Genomic DNA, 22,674 nt, shown 5'->3' on the forward strand with positions numbered 1-22,674 from the left:
AGTATAAATAATTTTCTGGAGTCGAAAACTATAACGAATATTTACAATATTTAAAATTAAATATTAATGGACATTTCTTATTATCAAATGATTTGTTTCTCGTTTCTGAACTAAATTGTCATTATGTGACACGACATGGTGACAGCAACAAAATGTCAACATGCGGCTCTTAACCTGATAACCTTACGTACACCTTTGTACGCCTATATTTATTAATTTATTATATTTACGTTTTGTGTATAAAAAATATAAAAATGTCAGCAATGGACGAAAGGACATTGGAAATAAGGACATCCAATGCTGAAAAGGAAGCAAAAATAATAGAATTGGAGTTAGATAAAATAATAAACGATGATCTTAGTTCAGTTGGTGATCCGAGGCTGGATAAATTGCTGTCCGATAATGAGAAACTTAAACATCGTCTTTCTATTCTTGAAAATGCTATAAAATCAGAACAGAGTAGTTCATCGGGTTCGGCTAAAAGAAAGAAACCTATTTTAATAGCCGACATAAAGTCTGTTGAAGGGACTATTTGCATAATGGATGAATTAAAAAATGTTTTCGAAGTCGCTATAACTTCGGCATATCCTGATTTGGTGGATCCACCAATTGTTATATCGTTATCTGGAAACAATCCAAAGTTTGGTGACTACCAGTGTAATTCTGCTATGCCTATATCACAACTCCTTAAGGCCAAAAATATAAAAACGAATCCCAGAGAAGTAGCAAATAATATTTTAAATAAGACTCCTTCTTCACCACTTATACAAAAAATGGAAGTTGCTGGTGCTGGATTTTTAAATATCTACTTAAATAAAGCTATGGCTGAACATGTCTTAAAGAGTATTCTTAATATCGGTGTCAAACCACCACCTGTAAAGAAAGAAAGAGTAATTGTTGATTTTTCATCACCTAACATTGCAAAAGAAATGCATGTGGGTCACCTAAGATCTACAATTATAGGGGATAGTGTATGTCGTGTCCTAGAGTTTTTAAACCATGATGTCCTCCGTCTAAACCATCTAGGTGACTGGGGTACACAGTTTGGTATGCTTATAGCTCACTTGCAAGATAAATTTCCTGATTATAAAATTCACTCTCCTCCAATTTCTGACTTGCAAGCTTTTTACAAAGAGTCAAAAAAAAGGTTTGATGAGGATGAAGAATTTAAGAAAAGAGCCTATTCATGTGTAGTTCAATTGCAATCTGGGCAACCTGACTATATAGCTGCTTGGAAACTGATATGTGAAGTATCACGACAGGAATTCCAGAAGATATATGATCGTTTGGACATCCAAATCATCGACAGGGGAGAGTCATTTTATCAGAGCAGAATGGATGCAGTTGTTAAAGAATTAAAAGATAAAGGTTTCTTAGAAGAAGATGAAGGCAGGCTAATTATGTGGGGCAATGAAGATAATCATGATGGAATACCTTTGACTGTTGTAAAATCAGATGGTGGCTACACATATGACACTTCTGACATAACAGCCATAAAACAAAGGGTGGAAGAAGAGAAGGGAGACAGATTCATTTATGTCACTGATGTTGGCCAATATACACATTTCATGACAATAGATGCATGTGCTCGCCGAGCTGAAATACTCAAAGGTGGCAAAAAATTAGAACATGTTGGTTTTGGAGTTGTTTTAGGAGAGGATAAAAAGAAATTTAAAACAAGGTCTGGTGATACAATCAAATTGATAGATTTGTTAGATGAGGGTTTGAAAAGATCTCTGGACAAGTTAGTTGAGAAGGGCCGGGACAAAGTCCTTACTCCTGAAGAATTGAAGAAGGCCCAAGAGGCAGTTGCCTACGGCTGTATTAAGTATGCTGATCTCTCTCACAATAGAATTAATGACTATATATTCTCATTTGATAAAATGTTAGACGACAAAGGTAACACTGCTGTCTATTTATTATATGCTTTAACTCGTATCAGATCTATAGCTCGGACAGCTCAAATTTCTATTGAAAAATTATTAGAGGAAGCACAAAAATCTGGTCTTAAACTGGAACATGAAACTGAATGGAAACTAGGGAAAGTACTTCTTAGATTCCCAGAAGTAATACTTAAAGTGTCTAATGATCTTTACTTACATAGTTTGTGTGATTATTTATATGAAATATCATCTGCTTTTACTGATTTTTATGATAAATGTTATTGTGTTGAAAAAGATAAAAGTGGAAATATTGTCAAAATCTTTTATGAAAGGTTAATGCTTTGTGAAGTCACTGCCAGAGTAATGGAGAGGTGTTTCGACATTTTAGGTATTAAAACTGTATCCAAGATGTAAAACAATATACAATTAGATGTACTAGTTCTTAACTAACATAGTTTTTTTCCACCATCACAACTACACACATATAAACTGAATAAAAGACAGTTTTTCGGATGTAAAATTTTTATTTAATTCCCAAAAACCGCTACAAAACTATACCAGGATCCATTAACAAAGGTAAAGTTAATGTAAGTTTACATGTAAATTTAAAGAAAATAACGTTTTAACAATCACCAGATGTGTACTTAATATCATACTTGTCATGTTAGATTTAGATACTGGTAATCTACAATAACACATTACAATATATTTAATACTAATTCCTTATTAAAATATTTGTATTATTTGAAAAAAATTTTGGTTTTATTCAACAGATCAAAATTACCTCAACTGACTCCTGTGGCAGTGGGATTCGTTAATATTATAAGGAGATTCTTTTATCTTGACGCCGTCGTGGCACAGCGGCAAAGCGTCTGACTGTAACCGGAAAGGTTGAGTGTTCGATTTCCACTAAGAAATGAGTTATTTTCATTTCATCGCTCTGGTAACAAGACGCAAGACGCAATGGTGAGTTCCGCCAGTCAACAAGCAACATCTCGAAAATTGAGGGAAAGGTTAGGTTTTCCTCTGTCTACCCTGCTATATGCGGAAAACAACGTGAAGTAAAAAAATAACTAGGTCAATAAACACAAAAGAAAAGAAAAGTCATAATTAATTTGCGTAAATAATAAACGTTTTCTAATTACGACAGCTTCCTCCTCCTTTTTTGAGTATTATTCTACAGATTAGCTTATAAATGAAAATATTAGACTACATCTGGCACTATTGAAATCTTATTTGAATAAATCATAAATACAATATTAAACTTACACAATAAATTATTTTACTTGTCTTTGTTCACTTCATTATAATAGTGTTATTCCACGGAAATACATATATTATATGTTATTGTTGGTAGTTTAAAAATTTGGCCCATAGTTTGAAAAACTGTTAAAAGGGAAGATTAAAAGTTGACTATATATTTTATCTCAAATGAGGACTTGAGATAAAAAAAAAGATTTCTACATAAATGAGACATATATCTTAGAGTACTATACCTATCGATTACCAGAGGAAATATATAGTTAAAAAATAGATTACTTTTAACATCCACAAAATACATCATTATTATTTTATTTTACAAATGTACCTCGCGTACAATACAATATACAATAATATAGACATATGAAACTACTTACACTGAGATTCAATTCCTATATAACAATAAGTGAATATTTGATTGTAAGACTATTTATAAAATTCAAGATAACAATTCATATTTAAGTATATATAGATGTTACTTTCTGACCAATATAATTATTTCAATAAATTTAAGCAATAAGATTTTTTGATCTATGAATGAAAATAGTATCTCAAGATGGATCTCAGACAACCGATTTATAATTACAGGCTTTAGAGAGCCTTAGTCTTATGTGCCTTCTGAACATTATATCAAATATTATTTTGATCAGATCGTACATACATATATCTATTTCAGATCTTAGTCTAACACAGATAATATTTAAAAACTTTTTCCTATAAACAATCATTAAGAAACCATGGAACAGGTTACAGATACAAAAATATTTATGAAGATCATTTTACTAACGCCATATTACTTCTTAGTTCTTAAGTTTACAATACAATAGGACTGATATAATACAAAAAAAACATATCTTCATTTTTTTCCTTTAATGAGTGAAATAAAATATTTTTTTTTGTAATTTTGTGCAACTGCTTTCACCTCTTAATTACCCTGTTGCCTTAACATCAAATGAATTTTGATCTTTCAAATAATTTTAATTGAATTAAAAAAAATAAAATTAAACATAATATCAAATGTGTATATTAAAAATCATTTACGATCACTAATTTGCAAAATGTCAAGCAAATTATACGACTAGAATTTATGAATACGAACCGAACGATGGTAAAGTACGATCGGTTCGAAGATTTTTTTATAGTGGCGCTAAAATGCTGTTACCGTTAAATGCAATCGATAGAAATATCGAGCAAAAAAAACATATATATTAAAAAAAAGAAACTAAGAACTGATTTTATCTAAACATTCCACCATTTCCCCAGTAGCTATAATACCTGCGTACATTCGATGAATATTCACGCGACCTACATATCTTTGGCTACGGTCATAGTTCGCCCTACTTTATGAGACTCCGATTGTCCACAATATCGCTATTCGATAAAAAAAACAATACATAGTGACGAAATTACATCACTCTTTTGACCACTTGATATGTATTTAGAGGATAGTGTTAAAAGTCACACAGCACTTGTGGTCACTTCGGGAAGGCAATCTATTGAATTAGCTAATATAGGAGTATTATATATTTTAATAAATTTTATCCATATAGAATACACTTACAGGGGACCATTTAAAATAATTGGGGGGTTTTGATAAATTCGTTTAAAAATGGCGGACGAGGGGTGTTCATTATTAAATCTGTCAACATAAATATCAAAACGAAATCGACGATTGAGCAAAATCTACTTACAATATGAGTTACCTTTACAGTTTCAGGTTAAAATAGACAACAGACAGAAGAAACGTTACATTCAACTAGCTACGCTAAAACATGTATAAGGAACTAATCTAAGGGAAAACCCACATGAGGTGTATAAAAGATCTACGCTGAAAAACTGGATCCGTATAACTATAGATAGATAAACATTTCTAAAAAATCCTAATACATTTTTGTTTAAATATTCTAAAAAAGTATTGGATTGGTCTCGAGATTCTGGAGTTACTACTCTACTACAACAATATGTTACAAAATATACACATACATCTTATATTGGAACGCGTTCTTATAGTTTTTTCTATTGGATTATATTGTTATAACAAACGCATCGGTTTGTTGCGTAAAGGAAGCCGTATAACGTTACTTACGTGGTACGGACTGTTACATAAGAGTTATAATTATAATATACTTAACAGTTCTATATACGATGAAATTAAAATATTATTGAAACAAAAGAACTGAACCCATTGATATTAAAATATATATATATAAATAGGTAGACGATGGGCAACGTTTTGATATTTTCTTAATCAGCTCTCTTCTAAGTATATCGATATCGATGATTTAGAATTTTAAGGGCAAAGTAATAATTATTAATCTAACAGTTATATCATACATAAAAAGAAAATATTAGAAAGAACGCGTTCGCAGTCACTCTCATCTATAATTAAATTGGAATTAGATTCAATGGCTTTACGTATAATATCAATCTCATTTGCTACTTTTATATATTTTACATTGTTTATTGTTTTAAATGTGCTACCAAGAAGACATGAAGCTGCCTTCTTCATGACATACTTAGATATTACTAACAAACAAACCGTAAATCCGATGTAATTATACCAAATACAGTACATATAAAAATTCAACGAATTCCTCTATGAATAAAGATGAAAATCATTTAGCAATTCCAACGAGAGAGCACGTTTATTCTGGAGAAATACACATTTTGTCCCAAATTATTCGTTTCATTCAGCCAACCGAATGACACTTGAGTTTTGACATTTCGCGAGTCGCTGTCAACGGTGGCCTTGTCACCGAGTTATATAAAAATAGCTTAAGAGAGCTAGCCAATAGAATGAATAGGTTAATGGAACAGTCTTCATTGGGACCTGAGTTCGGGGAAGAGGTGTCTTAGGATAGCTAAGTAGTGAACACTGGCGGCGAGGGCCACGAAGACGTGCCATATCGCGTGGGCGAACGGTATGCGCCCGTCGGACTTGAAGAAGAACACGCCTATGAGGTACAGGAGACCGCCCATCTTGAGATCGTGCATCGCCGGAAACTGGTGCTAGAAAGGAATAAAATACAATAAGTTTATAAAGAAATCGTATATAATTTAACAAATAAAGTAACTATTGGTTGGTACGAAGGTACTTTAAATAGGTTTCAAAGTAGTCAAGGTCTAATTATTTAATTGCAAAAGCGGCAGGTTGTGGGTTCGATTCCCACTCAAGGAAAAACAATATTTAATATTTTCATTTTTTTGCTTTAGTGGCGAGACAAAGCGCAACGTGGAGTTATCCCTATAGAATTCGGCGCAAAATGGGGAAAGGAATGTCATAACACTAGGTTCCCTCTACCTACCCTGCTGTGTGCGGGATACGGCGTGAAGGTAAAAAAAAGATTTATAAAACATACATGCGGAAACCATCATCTACACAAAGATAGCTCCATAAAGCGAGAGCTGCGACCCCTGTGTCGAACACGATATGGTACTTAGCTAACGTTTCGGAATTAAAAGAGAACTTTGTCCCACTTTTAAATGGATCGAAAATTGAAGAGATTTTGCTAAATTTTTGCTATACATTAGAGACAGATAGGCAAAATTATATTCAAAGCAAACATCTACTACCTTTTTTAACAAAAAAAAAAAAAAAGAAAAAAAAAACAGATTTTAATTTAAAGAAAACACTTTATTTTAACATAATTACGTAATAAATAATAATGTAATATATTAAAATCAGTTTGTGTAACATTATTTTAGTTACATTGCCAATTGTGGTATAGAATTATTTCCTAATAGCCTCATTTTTTCTAAAGTATAGCCTATAGGTACATTCATTTATTATTACGGCTCTATATACAACCTATATAGCTTTCATTAATAAGTTATTAATCGTGCCCTTTACGTTTTACACGTTAGTTTTCTTTCCTCGAACTGCTTAAAAATTTATTAATCTTTAATGGTATTTCCTCGTTTAGTAGACCTTAAGCAGCTATATGCCTGTATATAAAACATATTTTTTTATTTGAAATATATATTTTTTGTATATGAAATAGTAATTGAACCCACATATATGTATGAAAATTACAACTTTTATTTATAACGTCATTATAAATTCATATTTTTACTTTTTACATTTTCCTATAAATATTTTCGATATAATTGCTAACGAAATTTTCCTATTATTTATTAAAAAAAACCATTTTAATGTTCACTAAGTTCACACATACATAAATTGACGTCATAACAGTAAAAATAATTATAAGAAATAAACTTAAATACATTGTTAAAAAATAAAAATATATAATTAATTAATTAACGTACTTCAGACTCTTTGTTCACAACAAAAATGTAGAAATGTGCTTCGAAATGTAACCGCTTTATCGGTAGATACTTGTTTGTTAATTCAATGGTCGGTTATTAATTATTATATTAAATAATAAACCATTAGATACTATGTTAATTTTCTTTGTAATTTATTATATTAATAAACAAAAAATAATTTAAAAAGTACGTACTGAAAGAAAACACTATTATTATAAGTGAAGCTAACAAGTTTTTAAAATAGATAAGACGTTCAAGTTTAATTTTTAAAATAATTTACAATATCGTAAATAATATTTTAATTCACCGATGAATATATTAATAGAATTTATACGTAAACAGCAATGGTTCTGAATAAAATAATTAAAAGCCGCTAACAACATAAAAATAGGTTTCATATACTATTTAAAAATATGGAATTCTATGAAGCGTAATAAAAATAACAACAAGAAAAGTAGTAAAATAAATAACAAGATGGACGTCCTTCAAGTAACGAAAGTATTTTTTTAGGCATTAAATACTCATTGCGTGCCTCTGAAGCAGCTACTTAGCTAGTATGTATGTACATGTCAAGGCGATCCAATATTTCTCAGTCGATCTACACTACGCCAGGAATGTACAATTTTCTTTAATAGCCAGTTATTTGGCAATAATCATATAAAACCGGTTTCTATACAAGTTATATACCTCGAGATCATATCGTTAACTTAGAATATTTATATAAGAAAATAATAGAGGATTAACTTCTATCATAATTAATACGTTTCTCACTATGTAAGTAATAATTATTTACATTGTTTAGAAGAATGTTTAACTTTTTTTTTAAATGTATCCAGTATCCCCCGCATATAGCAGGGTCCAAAGGGCGAAGGGATCCAATTGTTAAGACACTCCGCTTGCACATTGAGTGACGGAATTCAACGCCGCCTTTTGTTCAATTACTAGAGCAAAGAAAAATAATTCTCTTTCTCCGAGTGGGACTCGAACCTACGACCGAGGCGTACAGTGCCATGTAGGTACATTTGTACATTATATAACATCATTATAAAAATGTAAATATAGACGCGTCTAGAATATCTGTTACACGAGCGTTAAGATCAATAATATGTTACACAGTTCTCAGCGGAACTCTTAAATGAAGATGCATAGTATAATATTATTTTCAGTTTCTTAACATTTGTAGGTATTCATTCTTAGTTTTTTAAAGTATTTCTTGTTTATTTTGTGCTAAAAAAAACTACAAATAAGAAAAAAAAACACAATAGATAAAATTTTAAATTCAAAATCATTGTGTGAAAATAACATTTTCCAATTATTATATCTCCCGACGTTATACATACCTACTTAATATAATAAGAATTATTCATGTATACATAATAATATGTTAAGTATATAGGGAGGCATTGCGAGTTGAGAGGTGTAACTCAACGCCGCGCTTAGCCTCGACACCACAGCAAAGAAATGAAAATATTGGAAATTTAATTTCTTCGAGCAGTTCGAGCTGTCGCATTTTCTGTCATTTGTGCTCCTCTGCCACTACTGGCCTCAAAAACTTAATATAAAATTTAAAAATAAGTCTAAAAAAACTATGGCAGAGTTTTCTCATTTCACAAAAGATTATAGCAGCTATGAAAGTAGTTTACTTCCGTTCTATTGTTTGAGGTTTCTAAATGTGGCAGTAGAGCACTTAGCTCCGCCCTGAGGTCGAATAGAGGAAACATGAAGGAGATTGATCGGTGAACCCAGTATTAGCTGGCTATTATCATATCAATCCTTGTTAGGTGACCAGTGACGAGTAATGATAGGAGCCCAAGCCTACGACTGCATGCGAGCTTATATGAATGTTAAATTGAATTGCTAATAATAATAATTAACTGTCACTATAGTATAAACACATTCGACCTATAAATATCACGGGTTAGAAAATATACAGATTAAATATAAATGTCATTAATTCAATAGATACATTTATAAAAGTATTCAGATATTCTAGAATATGCCAGCTATTAATTACTCGTTAGAAAATTATTGTAGCATATTTTCGTGCTATACCTAATTTTTTTACAGCTTTGACCGTAAGCGTGACGGTTGGAAGTTCTGTTCCACTCGGGACAATTCATTATGAATTAATTTCAGTTACATCGTGAGTTAGCTCTGGTAACAGGACCAAGCCCGGCGTTAAATTCCGTAACTCAGCATGCAATATCAAAAATTGGGCGGACGTAGAGAACGGAATGTTTTACTTTGTTTTTGTTTTAGTTAGTATACAGTATTCAATTAAAACTTAAACTTAGGTTTTGTATTAAAACAATAAAAATTGTTCGTATACCATAAACATAAACAAGGCTAAGATCTAAATGGATGTGGCACTCTGTCACATGTTAGCTACTTTTATCAAAATGGAACGTTTGTATTCTATAGTATGGGAGAATGTGGGTCACATCACGCTTACTACAATATACCTACATATCTACACTACTGTATTGTAAATAGACCGGAAAATAAACGTATTTTTCTATAAAAATAAAAAATACATAATATCTCTCAACGTATCATTAATCGTTTTAGCTTCTTAGACAAAGGAAACCTGAAAACTTAGTGTTAAGACACTAAGTTCCTATTTAGACACTTCCGTTCCGCCCTTTCCGCAGTAATCTGGAAGTATTGCCTTTTGCCTCTTTAACACAGCGACGAAATATAAATATTAAATATTCCATTATTTTGAATGGGAACCGAATCCACAACCTGTCGCATTAACATTCGCACGTTTGTGCCTCTGCGCCAAGACCGTCCTCGTAATTAATCGTAATATATCATTAAAAAAGACAATAATCTTTAAAAAAATATTTTTATTTAAATTGAATTGTTTTATCGTAAAATAAATTTAAATAGGCTTATTTTCCTATGCATTTTGCATGTAGCAACAACTGCGGCAGACAAATTATAAAGATATAAAGTTACGTACAATTATAAAGCGATAAGGAATGAAACAATATGACTAATTCAAGGGTATTCTTATAATTTTTTTTTATATAAAAACGCGTTCAATGTATTGTATAAACATAATTTATCTTCTGTTTATTGTTTTATTACTATTTCTATTTGCCTCGTCACCAGAGCGAAGAAATGGAGATATAAATGTAAATAAATATTTCACTTCATCGAGTGGGGATCGAACCCACAACCGTCGCGTTACAGTCACGCCCTTGTGCCGCTGCGCCACAACGGCCTATTAGTATAAATTATGATATAATACATAAAAATCTAAAACTTTAATTAGTATATAATTAAAAGGTTGGGCTTTATATAATTAAAAGGTTAAGCTTTACATGCTTCTCACTTTACACTATTAAGTGCTAACATCGACACTCCTGACACTAAGCCCCAACGGCTTTTAACGATACACGTAATAGCGGAGCGAAAAGTAATTGAGTTAAATACGTTTATCTTTTTTTATTATATCAGCTACTTATAAAGCTAAATAAAGAACTAATAACTTAACCGTTCCTATTTCCATTCTTACACATAGATTCAAAAAAATATAATATTGTCAAAAACATTCTCAAAGGTGTAAAAGTGACAGATGTGAATTCGATTCTCAGTTGAGGTAATGAAATATTTAATATTTTCATTTCCTTGCTTTGGTAATGAAGTATAGCGCGGCGTTGAATTCCTCCACTCAACACACAATGCCTCTAGTGGGTAATGGAAGTTTGATGGGAAAAAGACATTAAACATTTGTCTCACTAAATCAATTTAAATTACCGGAACGGATTTTTTCTCGGTTTTTACTTAATTTTTAAAAAATAATATTTTGACAAAACGCTAAGCAAATCTACTCTGTTGAATATTTTCTCGTTGTTATTGTGTACTTCGTGAATATTATATCGTTGAAAACTACTAAAACAAAAACAAAATAAAAATGAGATGTTAGCTTTTAAGCTCAAACATGAAATGGCAGAAACCTCATTGTTTTAAAACTTATTGTTCTACTTTGTCGCAAATTTGTATACATTTTTTTTACTTTAATAGAAGAATAATTTAAAAGATGTAATGTAATATAATTTGAAAAATATTTTAATGTTTTGAAATATTAACAACAGATGCGTTTTAAACCAGTAACTATTATGCAAAAGGAAGTCATTATTTGAAAATATGTATTGACCATGAAAAAATAATGACCGCGAGAAAATACAAAAAAAAAACTTTATAATGTTAATGATATGAAATTAGTTGTTTGTGTGTTCTGACATTTTGTGAACATTTGCATTTTGATAAAGAGTAATTTTTACGGTTATATAATCTGTTTGAAAAGACCGGAAATGGAGAATCTACATACATTAATTAACTATTATATAAATGTTCTAAATTTAAATTGAGATTTGGTACAGCACACATCGTCGTACTATAAGTTTAAACAATGCGCATACAACTAAAGATATAGCAAGAATTAGAATTAAGAAGTACTTCTTCAAATACATTGCAAGAGAATAGAAATTCATCATAGTTATATAAACATTTATATAATACATATAAATATGGTACCATCAATCAATAATCATTCGTTGTGAACATAATTTACATCAAAAACCACGGCCAAAAAAAAAATAGGAATTTATGGAATAAAAAATAAGTTTATATTTATATTAAAAAATAAGAAAATGCTTTTACGTCACTGTCATATGACATTCGTTGTCATATTTATTTATTCCACTCGATTGGCTGTATTCAATAAATATACTTACCAGCGCGAGTCGAATTACCACACGACGACTTCCTTACCAATGGATTTATATTTTTTCCAAATGGTTCTTAAATTTATTACCTAACTTTAATACTTAACTTTTTATTTATGTAAGAATATATAAGTCACCTAATACAATCCTAATGCACTTACTTTGAAATACTATACATAAAGAACGATTAAGTATTTAGCTTCCTTTTCCAATTTTAAAAACTACTTTATATAAATTTAAATAATATATGATAATAGTCAAATGACATCAAAACCCACCCATACCGCAATATTTTAAATAATATTAAGAAAATATTGGATTTTACTGATGCATTTTCAGATTTCTTCGTTTAAAGAATTTAATTGAAATATCAATACTAGCTTCACGTACCTATTACAATAGCACTCGGTTAATTGTTTTGTTGCAATGACGACTTGAATAACGAACTTCCTGAGATGACTATTCAGATTCCATATTATAGGTCTTGAGTAAATAATGAATCAACTACAAATGATTGATACAATTTTAATTGAAAATTAGATTTTTCAATCTTAACTTAATTAGTGTAAGCGCGACAGCTTATGGATTTCCATTTGAGGAAATGAAATATTTAACATTTTCATTTCCTTGCTCTGGTAACGAGGCAAAGCGTGGGGTTGAAATCCGTCAATCAACAGGCAATGCCTTCTGAATTCTGCGGAAAATGGGAAACGAAAGAGTCGTAATGGAATTCTAGTATGTTAATACTAAGTTCCCTGGTTCCCTCTGCCTCCCTGCTATGAGCGGGATACAATGTGAAACGCAATAATGTTAATTCCTAACATTATTGCACACTCAACCCATTTAAAAAATGTTATGTTTTACGTAGTAACACCTAACACACATTGTCAAACGATACCGACAAAAATAAATGTGTAATTTTCCTTTTTTTTAAAAACATAATATATCAAAATAGTTTGAAATAAGCTTACACTTTATATACACTAATGTTATTCTATAGTGTGCTTAGTTTACTTTATGTTTCACAGCACAGAAAAGACATGAGACGTATGAAGGTAACTTCGTTATAAATAGATAGGTCTCAACGCACGCTGGTGCAAGCCGGCGAGTAGGGTTGCCAGGTATATGTAGCGTATTTTGGGACACACCGATATTTATATTAATTAATACACCTGTTGTGAACCATATCGAGTTTAAGAAGCTGTTTATATTATATGTTTCTTAGAATAATATTAATATATATTAGTTTGGATGTTTGGGTGTAATTGCAAAATGTAATGAAAAAAATATCAGCAAGAAAAGTTCACAAAAGACACACGTTTTGTATAAAATTGCCTAATTTTTATATAACTAATTTAAAAGACTACTCTACCTCCTCAATAGATGCGTTTGCAAGGGCAAATATTTATTAGTAATTTAAATTATTCTTTAATTATTCATACATTCATATTTGTTATGCATTTTTTAATCAAATATAAAACAACCTGTTTTATTAGAATAATTTTCTTTTAAACATAACTAAAAAATTACTTATGTAAATAAATGGGTGTCACTACGGGACGTACGTTGTTTACATCTGATACCGTCGGGAATGTATTGAATACAATAATTGTTTAGTAGGCGATGAAACATAAGACTACTTTACTGACGCAAAATCGTTCACTAGAAGCAATATTTTATATACGAATGATAAAATTACTAAGTAAATTTCTTTTTTCTCTTTTTATGTGTATTTATAGTGCCTAGTGATAGTGCCTATTTACTTCTTATGTGTATTTATAGTGCCTATTTGCATTTTCTTTTTGAATCGATGGAAAAATATTTAATATATAACCCGCAAATATTTTTCATCCAGTGAGCTAGATGTCTAGTCTGATTTAAAATAAAAGTTACAGTAGCGATATATGTGCAGGACAAATACATAAAGCGACAGCGCCACAACAAATGCGAAACATGCATGAAAAAAAAACTATTCTTATATATAAAATATCTACGGTAAGCAAATAAATATGATACCCTGCATTCCATGTGGTTATAAAATCATGCCACAATTTACAAACATACTTTTCTTCAGCTGCACAGTGTATCACGCATATAGCAGGTGCCAGAGGGAAACAGGTGTTACGACACTTCCGCTACCCACTTCCCGTCGAGTTTTCGAGGTCGATTGCGTGTTGAGTGGTGAACTCAACACCGCTTTGCCTTGTTACCAGAGCGAAGAAATGAAAATATTAATAAATTACATAATTAATTTCCCCGAGTGGGAATCGAATCCATAACCGTTGTGTTCACAATCACACGCTTGAGCCACTGCGCCACAACTGCCCCATATACATGATTTATTACAAAATAAGTAATTCCCTGATAAAAATGTCGAAATTCCTATTCATAAGTTCAAAACAAAGAGTTCTCGACACATATAAGCAATCTAGCAATAGGTAAAATGTCGCAACCAAACAACCACAAGTTGCCCAACTAACGCATGCAAAGTGAGTAAAACACAAAGGGACATACATTTGACGTGACAATAATCGCCGCCGGTCCGAGCCCCATTATCAGATAGAGCAGCAGCTCCAGCATCTTGTATCTCTCGTGGAATATCTGCTGGTAAGTGATCCCAAGGATAGCGAGGAGCCAGATCGCCCAGCGGAGCTCCCGCAGCATCCAGCACGAGAGCGTGCCTACGGTCAGCCACGGGAAGTAGGAACTCGCGATGAATATATATATCATGGCGCGGTCGCAGCGGTGGAGGAAGTGTTTCATTTTACTGAAAAATTAGTATGCGTTTAGCACAAAAGTGGCATGGTGGTCGCGTGTGTGAAAAGCTGTGGTGTGGTGAGGTGTGAATATGCAGAAACGTATGAAATAAACAGAAAGAAACAGAAAGAAGGCTTTTTATAAGTTAGTAGTGTTTTAAATTTAAATAATGTTTATGTTATCGATAGTCCTATTACAGAATTACTTATTGAGGTAGGTATATCATTAAGGAATGAGGTATGAAATAATTTTTAAACAGCATAATATGCATGCCGTGCCTCGTTCAGAAGTCTTTAATAAATTTACACGCTGTATCCCGCGTACAGCAGGGTAGGCAAATGGAACCTAATGTTAAGACACTCTGTTCCCCATTTTCCGCCCAATTCTGAAGGCATTGCTTGTTCAGTGGCGGAACTCACAGAGCGAAGAAATTGAAATATAAATACTATTTTTAGTATTTGAATATAAATCGTCAATTGATTATACACATATTTTTCACAGGTTAAATTAAATATGGGAATCGATGTTAAACGTCGCACAATTGACGGCATCAAGATAAAGTGGACAAGTGTGTGCAAACATTTGTTGTTAAACACTCTAATGGAGACAGGACACGTAACTACGATAAATTACTCTGTCTATAACAAAATACACAACGTTATAGCCAGCCATTGTTAGTTAGAATCTACATATTTTAATTTTTTATAAAGATATTATGTAAAGTAATACAATAACTAAGTATATACGTTTTAAAGTTACTTTTCTAAAAAAAAAAAAAGAATTTTGTTTGTATATCTTTTAATTATGAAATGAAATACATAATAAGCTTATCATTTATTTTAAATAATTGTTAAAAATAATCTTCATCATTAGTGTCCAAATAAAAATAATATTCTAAGAACTATTTGCAGTTACGCTTAATTGTTTTCTGACTACCAAGACTACCAAGCTCTGGATATAACCTACTTTTTAGCTTCACGCTGTGTCCCGCACATAAGAGGGTAGACATAGAGAACCAAGTGTTAAGACACTCCATTCCCATTAAAACTTTCTCCATTCCATTCCAAATTCTAGAGGCATTGCATGTGTTGCGGGGAACAGGAAGAAATCAATATTAAAGATTTAACATCCTCGAATGGGAACCGAACCCACAACCTGTCGGGTCTACCATCACATTCTTGCGCTCCTGCGCTACAACTGGTCTATAACCTACTTTATTTATAAAAAAATCAAAGCATATCTATTTTTATATTACCAACCTTTACTTCTATATAGTTCTATAATATCGTAAATCTATATTAGAAAAGAAAACCCCGAGCACCTCTCATTCTTAGCATCTACTTCGCAAACACGGTTTCGTCCCCAAAGGAGCGTAGGTATTCATTGGTAATTGAATCTCCCGTTCAAATGTAACAAATAACTTCCTGTGACCTAAATTGTCTGAGTTACGGTCGGCTCCTACAAGTTGTGAAGCCTCAAACGTTGGGTGTACTTTATTAAATAGCTTTAGAGGCATTATGGACTTCTACTATTCTATTTTTTTCATTGTTTTTCAGTTATGTTATATCTATTATTGGATAGAATACAATAATAGGATAAATATAAATAACTGTTAAAAAGTGAGGCAAGTCGTGGCGTAGGGGCACTAAGTATGACTGTAAAGTGTAAACGCGACTGTTGTGAGTTCAATTGAATTTCTTCACTCTGGTGTTCATGAACATTTCTTCGCTCTGGTGTAGAGGTAAAGTGTGGCGTTGGGTTCCGCAACACGCAATGCCTCCATAATTCAGAGGAAAGTGGGGAAGGAAGTGTTTTTAGTGTCTACCTCATTTTAAATTCCTTTTACATACATAGATAATGCTCACGTTTGTGGATCACGTTCGTACGGAAAAACTTTCAAGACATGCCCCTAAAAGGATCGTAAAGTTCGCCAGAAAATACATTTACTTTAGCAACACGCTATACCAACATAAGAATATTTTATTATGACCTAGTATAGCGTTTTCTTCTGAGTTGTGTTTTTAATATTTAATTATTAAAATAGAATAAAAGTCTCTTTATGCACTTTATTATAGTGGCGACATAATATGTAAAAAAATAGGTTCAAATCTTAATATTTTGATTTGGTTGGTTGGTATGTAATATTACGAAATATATAGTCGTGTTAAGCCATTCGATATCGAGTATCTTTATATAAATAGATCAAATAAGTAATAAATAAAATATCCTATACAAAAAAGATTGTTTGTTTTTGAGATAAGCTTCAAACATTCATTGTATCTTATCTCAAATACAAACAAACAGAAGCAATGACATTAGCGAGTCAATAAAAACATTGTAAATATTAAAATCGTCATAATGTATGTTATTCCGCACATTGCTGGGTAAGCAGAGGGGATCTTAAGGTTAAGACACTCCGTTCCCATTACGACACCCCTGTTTCCCACTTTTCGCCGAATTGAATGAGTTTTGAGGACGTCAATGACACGGTTTTCCTCGGAACCAGAGCGAGGAAATGAATATATTAAATATTTCTATTCCTCGAGTGGGAGTCGAACGGCTATGAAAGAATAATAGCGAGGCAATTAAAAAATATACACATTATAACACTATTATAACACTTAAGCTTTAAATTATTCATTCATAATAAAATTAATCATAAATAGTGAAGAGAATTAACATCCAAAATATGTAGTTTTTAACATTTTTCTTTTATTAACGTAATAAATCTGAATTATTAATATGGCTCCTTAGGAAAAATCAAATGAATGTCCCTTAGGACATTCTCATTACTTTGTTGATTGCACAACACACGCAAAATAAAACTGACCGTGACCTTTCCCAGTTCTATTAATCGGTAGAAAAGTTTAATGGCGTTTAAAACCATAAGACATAAACCCTTAATGTCCCAAAGGCTTTAAATTTATTCGTTATCTATACAATGGGAAAAGTTTCCATCGTAAACCCTTGGGGGTTCTTGAATATTAAAAGTTATATTATCCATTCATATTTTATATAAAGGAAGAAATTTCCTTTGGGTATACTATTATATGTATACTGAAAGTAAAATGATAATGATTAAATAAATAATTATTGCAGATTTTATTTGGGTATTATTTTATTTTGTTAAAACAACGACATTATTTTTTTATCGTTCTAATTATTTTCGCTAATACTTACTATAAGCATGGAGATTAGAGAGAGAAAATAGAGATATATCTATAAAATGAACGCACGTTTTTGGTGTCTATTTATGGCATACTATTTCAATGTTATGTTTTATCTGTTTTGCACTTAGCTGTTAATGTGTTAATAAAAATGTATGTTTTTAAATAGTGTCATGTAAAGTTGTTAAATTGACCGCAGGTTCTACGTTTACTAATTTAGTTTAAATTTACCCAAAAATTTGCAAACTTATTGAAATTATAAAATAGAGATTTCGTATCGTACTAACAGAATAAAAATGTCATAACTTAATGCAATGTTTTTCCTGCATATTATAAATTTTTCGATAAATTTTGTTGTTACAAAATTACGAAAATCTTTGATTAGGTAACTTTAATTCCTGGTAAGTGTTTCTCTGAACATGATAAATTACTAATATTATGAATAATATAAAGAAAAATAGTAACTTACGTGTCAGACTGGCAACAGCATACCGAGTGGAAGGTGGTGGAAACAGCAAAGAGGAGGCACAGCGCCAGCCCGTACACCACTGCGGCTATCGCTTGGGGAGCGTTGACGGACCGCGTCAGCAACTCGCGCGCACCCAACGATGCCGGTGCGACGCAAAGCGCATGCGTGAATACATTTGCTATGTTTTCCACCTGGATTGAACAATTTTTTAATATTTATAGAGTTATAATATTACACAGATACAGACTAATAAGGATTAATATTAAAAAAGACAAAAATAAGCTTCAAGCCGTATCCCGCATATAGCAGAGTAGACAGAGGGAACCATGTGCTTGGCTTGGTTGGCATGGTTCCCTCTGTAACACTGCGGTCCCTACTTTTCCAAACGGAGTCCTGTGCATATATTTTTTTTCTTCACGGGTTTTCTCCGCATTTACGTATGTACCGTTTCCTCATTGACAATTCTTTTAAGAAGATCGCGTTTTGAATGACGGAATTTAACGCCACTTTGTCCATTGAAGGTCGGGAATGCGAAAATAATTTAAGTCCGGAGGTACCATACAATATTATATTATGTATCTAAAATAATTATAAAAGTGATTAGTAGAACCTTCATTATTAGTAAAATATGAAAGAACCCTTCGAATCGCCCATCTTTTTAAGGGTGGGTCACTAATGAAGACTATCAAAATAGATAGGTACGAATTGCCTTTTGGCGGTAAAATAACCTTCTTTTTTTTAGGAAAATAAAAAGGTTTTCTGTGTCGTAGAAATAGCATGCAGATTATATATTCATAGATAAGAATTATATTTTATTTCTTAAATAGCCAAGTATTTAATTTTTGCATATTCTCTACTTAAATACTACTATTTATCTATTAATACTGCTAAATAAAATTTTGGTAATCAAAAATCTTAAGATTTAAGGATAATTTATATTATTATTATCGCAAAAAAAGAACAATGCATGCTAATTAGCAAAAAACATGTATTAAAATATGTATGTTTTTTTAACGGACAATATGTTTAATGATAATTATTATTAATATTCTACTGTTTTATTTAAATCGAATAATATTACAACAGAACATTTTATAATAAAGTAATGAAATAATATGTGTAACTTTTACTTTCTTTAGTACTATTATTATACCAAATATAATTAAACCCAAAAAGCGACAGCTTTTAACTAATCCGTTTACAATAAAAGTTTTAAAAATAAACATATTGATTCTCGGTTTATAATAAATTCGTCACTTACTGTCGTTGGAACATACGCCTTGTTCGATGAAGCTCGTTCATTCATCCATTTCACTGATTTCATCTTTTCCCATGGCAAATCACAATGAAAATAAATTTTGCTCTGAGTAAATTTTGATTTAAATTTCATTATTATCACAGAAAATAAGCTTACAACGTCGCCCATCGTATGTATTTATAGTTACTTGACTTGAAAGCTAAATGGTCATGAGACCAACATTAACACTTTTAATCTTATAATGAAATTAGCACTCATGATCGTGATTTAAATTTACATGTTTTGTTAAACTTTTAACAGGACATTTTATTTCAGCAACACCCCAACGTTCACCCAACTCACTTGACAATCTTCAACAACCGAGTGCAGATTGACACAAAGTATACCTTAATAACAATTTGACAGATTGTGAAGGACAATGAAGGGGAGCCAACTGTCAAGAGATAGCTTTGCAAATCAATGTATCGAACTAAATAATATCGATTCTTAAGTTGAAAACCCAATTTGCTTAATATTATATTGCTGAAAAAATGTTGATAAATTTTGTACTATATACTAATAAATTGTCTATTATACAAGTAACAATGATAACGCAAAATTATTTACAAGTAACGCCAGAGTTGACGAATCGATTAATATCGATTTGAATTTTAAGTAACAAATATCAAATATATCATGAATAAGTTTTGTTATTCTTTCTCCAATTTTTGATAAAACAAATTAAAAGCTCTTATACATTAAATAAAATAAAACATGAATAATGGTAATAATGTGAAGTTGTTGGTGCTAATGAATCAATTTTCAATAAAAAAAAAAGTTATAAAGGCGCCGTATCATCAAGGTGTGCTTTTGTTTTTTTAGGGTGGCTTAAATATTTTAAAGCTCTACTTTCGTTATTTAGAAATCTGCAAAAGAATATATCGGTTTTAATACAATTTTTGATTTTGGGTATTTTATATCGATATATTAAATTTAAAATATCGATATTTTTCAATGAGCCTAGCTTTGATAATTATGTATGTATACATATCACGATAGTTGTGGGTTCGATCCTATTCGAGGGAATTAATTATGTAATTTCCCTGTTTTGTAAATGATGCAAGGCATAATATTTTGTTAGCCATGTGAAGTGTCTTACTACTAGGTTTCTATTAGGTACTAGGTTTTTTTTTAGAGTAGAGCATAAAACTTAGATATGAATACTCTTGTCACTAAATTTAGAAAAAGATAAAGAAGAAATTAATGCACTTTCAATTCAAATAAGAATTGCTAAATTGTGATAGTTGATGATAGAATTCATGAATTCTATTCTGGGGTATAAAAGAGAGTAGATATATAAGTATATTTTACATATAAAATCTTTATTTAATATAAGTAGTTTCATCACACCTCAGTTATTATTATTTCAGCCTTTTTACCCGCCACCTGGTAACAGGGAGATCCAAAGGATATTCATGATAGGATTAGTCTTGTATTGTCCACAGCCTACAGCTTCTGCCTATCTCATTGTTGCTTGCATGTGGTGCGAGACTTACCCACTGAGCATCATCCAATTTGTGGCCACCACTCCAGATTTTATTTTACTCCAATAGCCTAGAGGTATTTAAGAAAAAGACAAGAGCATAATGACCTTAACATACTGACTGACTAGGAAACTTAGCCCATCTAAAAGTAATTATGTAGATAAAACAATACAATTATTTTTTAAATAAATTATTTTATTAATATTCAAAACTTTATTAAATAACATCTATTTAGAAATTGTTTTCAAATATCTGTAAAAGTCTTTTTATTTCTGCTATCCTTGCAGCTTGAGCTTGAACTGGAACCATAGCCTGTGATACCTCTTCTCCTTTTGCAAGAATAGTATACATACTTTTTATGTTATTATCCATTGCATCACAGGTTTTTCCAACTGCATCTCTATATACTTCCATATTTTCTGCGGTTAACGAAGAATTGGAATGTAAAATGCTAGATAAATTTTCTATTAAATTATCAACTGATTGTGCTATCTTCTGTGCTTCATATTCTAGATCATTTAACACTGTTATATCTATTTGCCCTATTTGTGGAGCTAGAATTTGCCTATATAACTTTCCAGATGGAGTACTTGATCTAGATGCACTAGAACTTCCAAAAACTGGTGTTTCACCTCTTTTAGCAATTGGACTTGATAATTTAATCTTAAACTCCAAATCATCAGCCACATAATGTGTCATGTCACCTTCATAACGAACATGACCATCAATATTTAATGGTATTTTTCCTTGTTTACGATTTTCTGATGGAAGGTCATAGGGTCTAGATGGCCCTGGATCTCTGTTTTGTTCCTCATTACTATTTCCATTATCTGAATGAAAAGATATTTCACTATATGAGGCCGTCATTTTTGATGATATTTCCTCATCAATATCAGCTTCTGCATCTTTATTTGTCTTATCTTCGGAAGTAGTTTTACTATTTTCATATAAAGAAACTGATTCCTGATTATCAGACATTTTAATATATATTTTTACTATTCGAAAAACTAAATTATACGCAAATAGAATTATAATAGCAGGCCTAAAGACAACCTCTGGTATTATTTACAATATCCACATATTATTATAAGATAAATTATTATAAATATTAACAGTTATATTGACAAATAATCCTTGAATCATATTAATATTTGATTGTTTTGGTTTTGGCTCATTCAGATTTACGCCACAGATTATTAATGTATACTATATCTACCGACAGAACCGCATTTCTGTTACGGATTTACCGTACGGTACCGGTATTGAAAATGTATTTATTTTACAGTATATATGCAGCTACCTATTGTTATAAAATTTATTCATGATTAAATTTGGATTGGTTAGTTACTTAA

The 22,674-nt window shown here is 31.2% G+C and overlaps 3 protein-coding genes across 3 annotated transcripts; 1 reads left to right on the forward strand and 2 right to left on the reverse strand.

The window, feature by feature from the left end:
• The first annotated feature begins 144 nt into the window (after window positions 1-144).
• ArgRS (arginine--tRNA ligase-like protein) lies at window positions 145-2,403 on the forward strand. The gene has a single exon (XM_085185451.1). The coding sequence runs from the start codon at window positions 255-257 to the stop codon at window positions 2,295-2,297; it is 2,043 nt and encodes a 680-aa protein (XP_085041577.1). The 5' UTR covers window positions 145-254; the 3' UTR covers window positions 2,298-2,403.
• On the reverse strand, window positions 2,388-20,181 carry LOC146539159 (monocyte to macrophage differentiation factor). Its single transcript, XM_085185452.1, has 4 exons — window positions 19,803-20,181; window positions 18,542-18,732; window positions 14,663-14,915; window positions 2,388-6,152 (listed from the first exon to the last, which is right to left on the reverse strand). The coding sequence occupies exons 1-4, from the start codon at window positions 19,965-19,967 to the stop codon at window positions 5,964-5,966; spliced, it is 798 nt and encodes a 265-aa protein (XP_085041578.1). The 5' UTR covers window positions 19,968-20,181; the 3' UTR covers window positions 2,388-5,963.
• A 1,315-nt stretch (window positions 20,182-21,496) lies between these two features.
• Window positions 21,497-22,527, reverse strand: BORCS6 (BLOC-1 related complex subunit 6). The gene has a single exon (XM_085185898.1). It carries the CDS (start codon window positions 22,298-22,300, stop codon window positions 21,554-21,556), a length of 747 nt encoding a protein of 248 aa, XP_085042024.1. The 5' UTR covers window positions 22,301-22,527; the 3' UTR covers window positions 21,497-21,553.
• Window positions 22,528-22,674: the final 147 nt, after the last annotated feature.

This window comes from Heliconius melpomene, chromosome 5, assembly GCF_056956725.1.
Source record: "Heliconius melpomene rosina isolate 202511_hmr_F chromosome 5, ASM5695672v1, whole genome shotgun sequence".
NCBI classification, from domain to species: Eukaryota; Metazoa; Arthropoda; class Insecta; order Lepidoptera; family Nymphalidae; genus Heliconius; species Heliconius melpomene.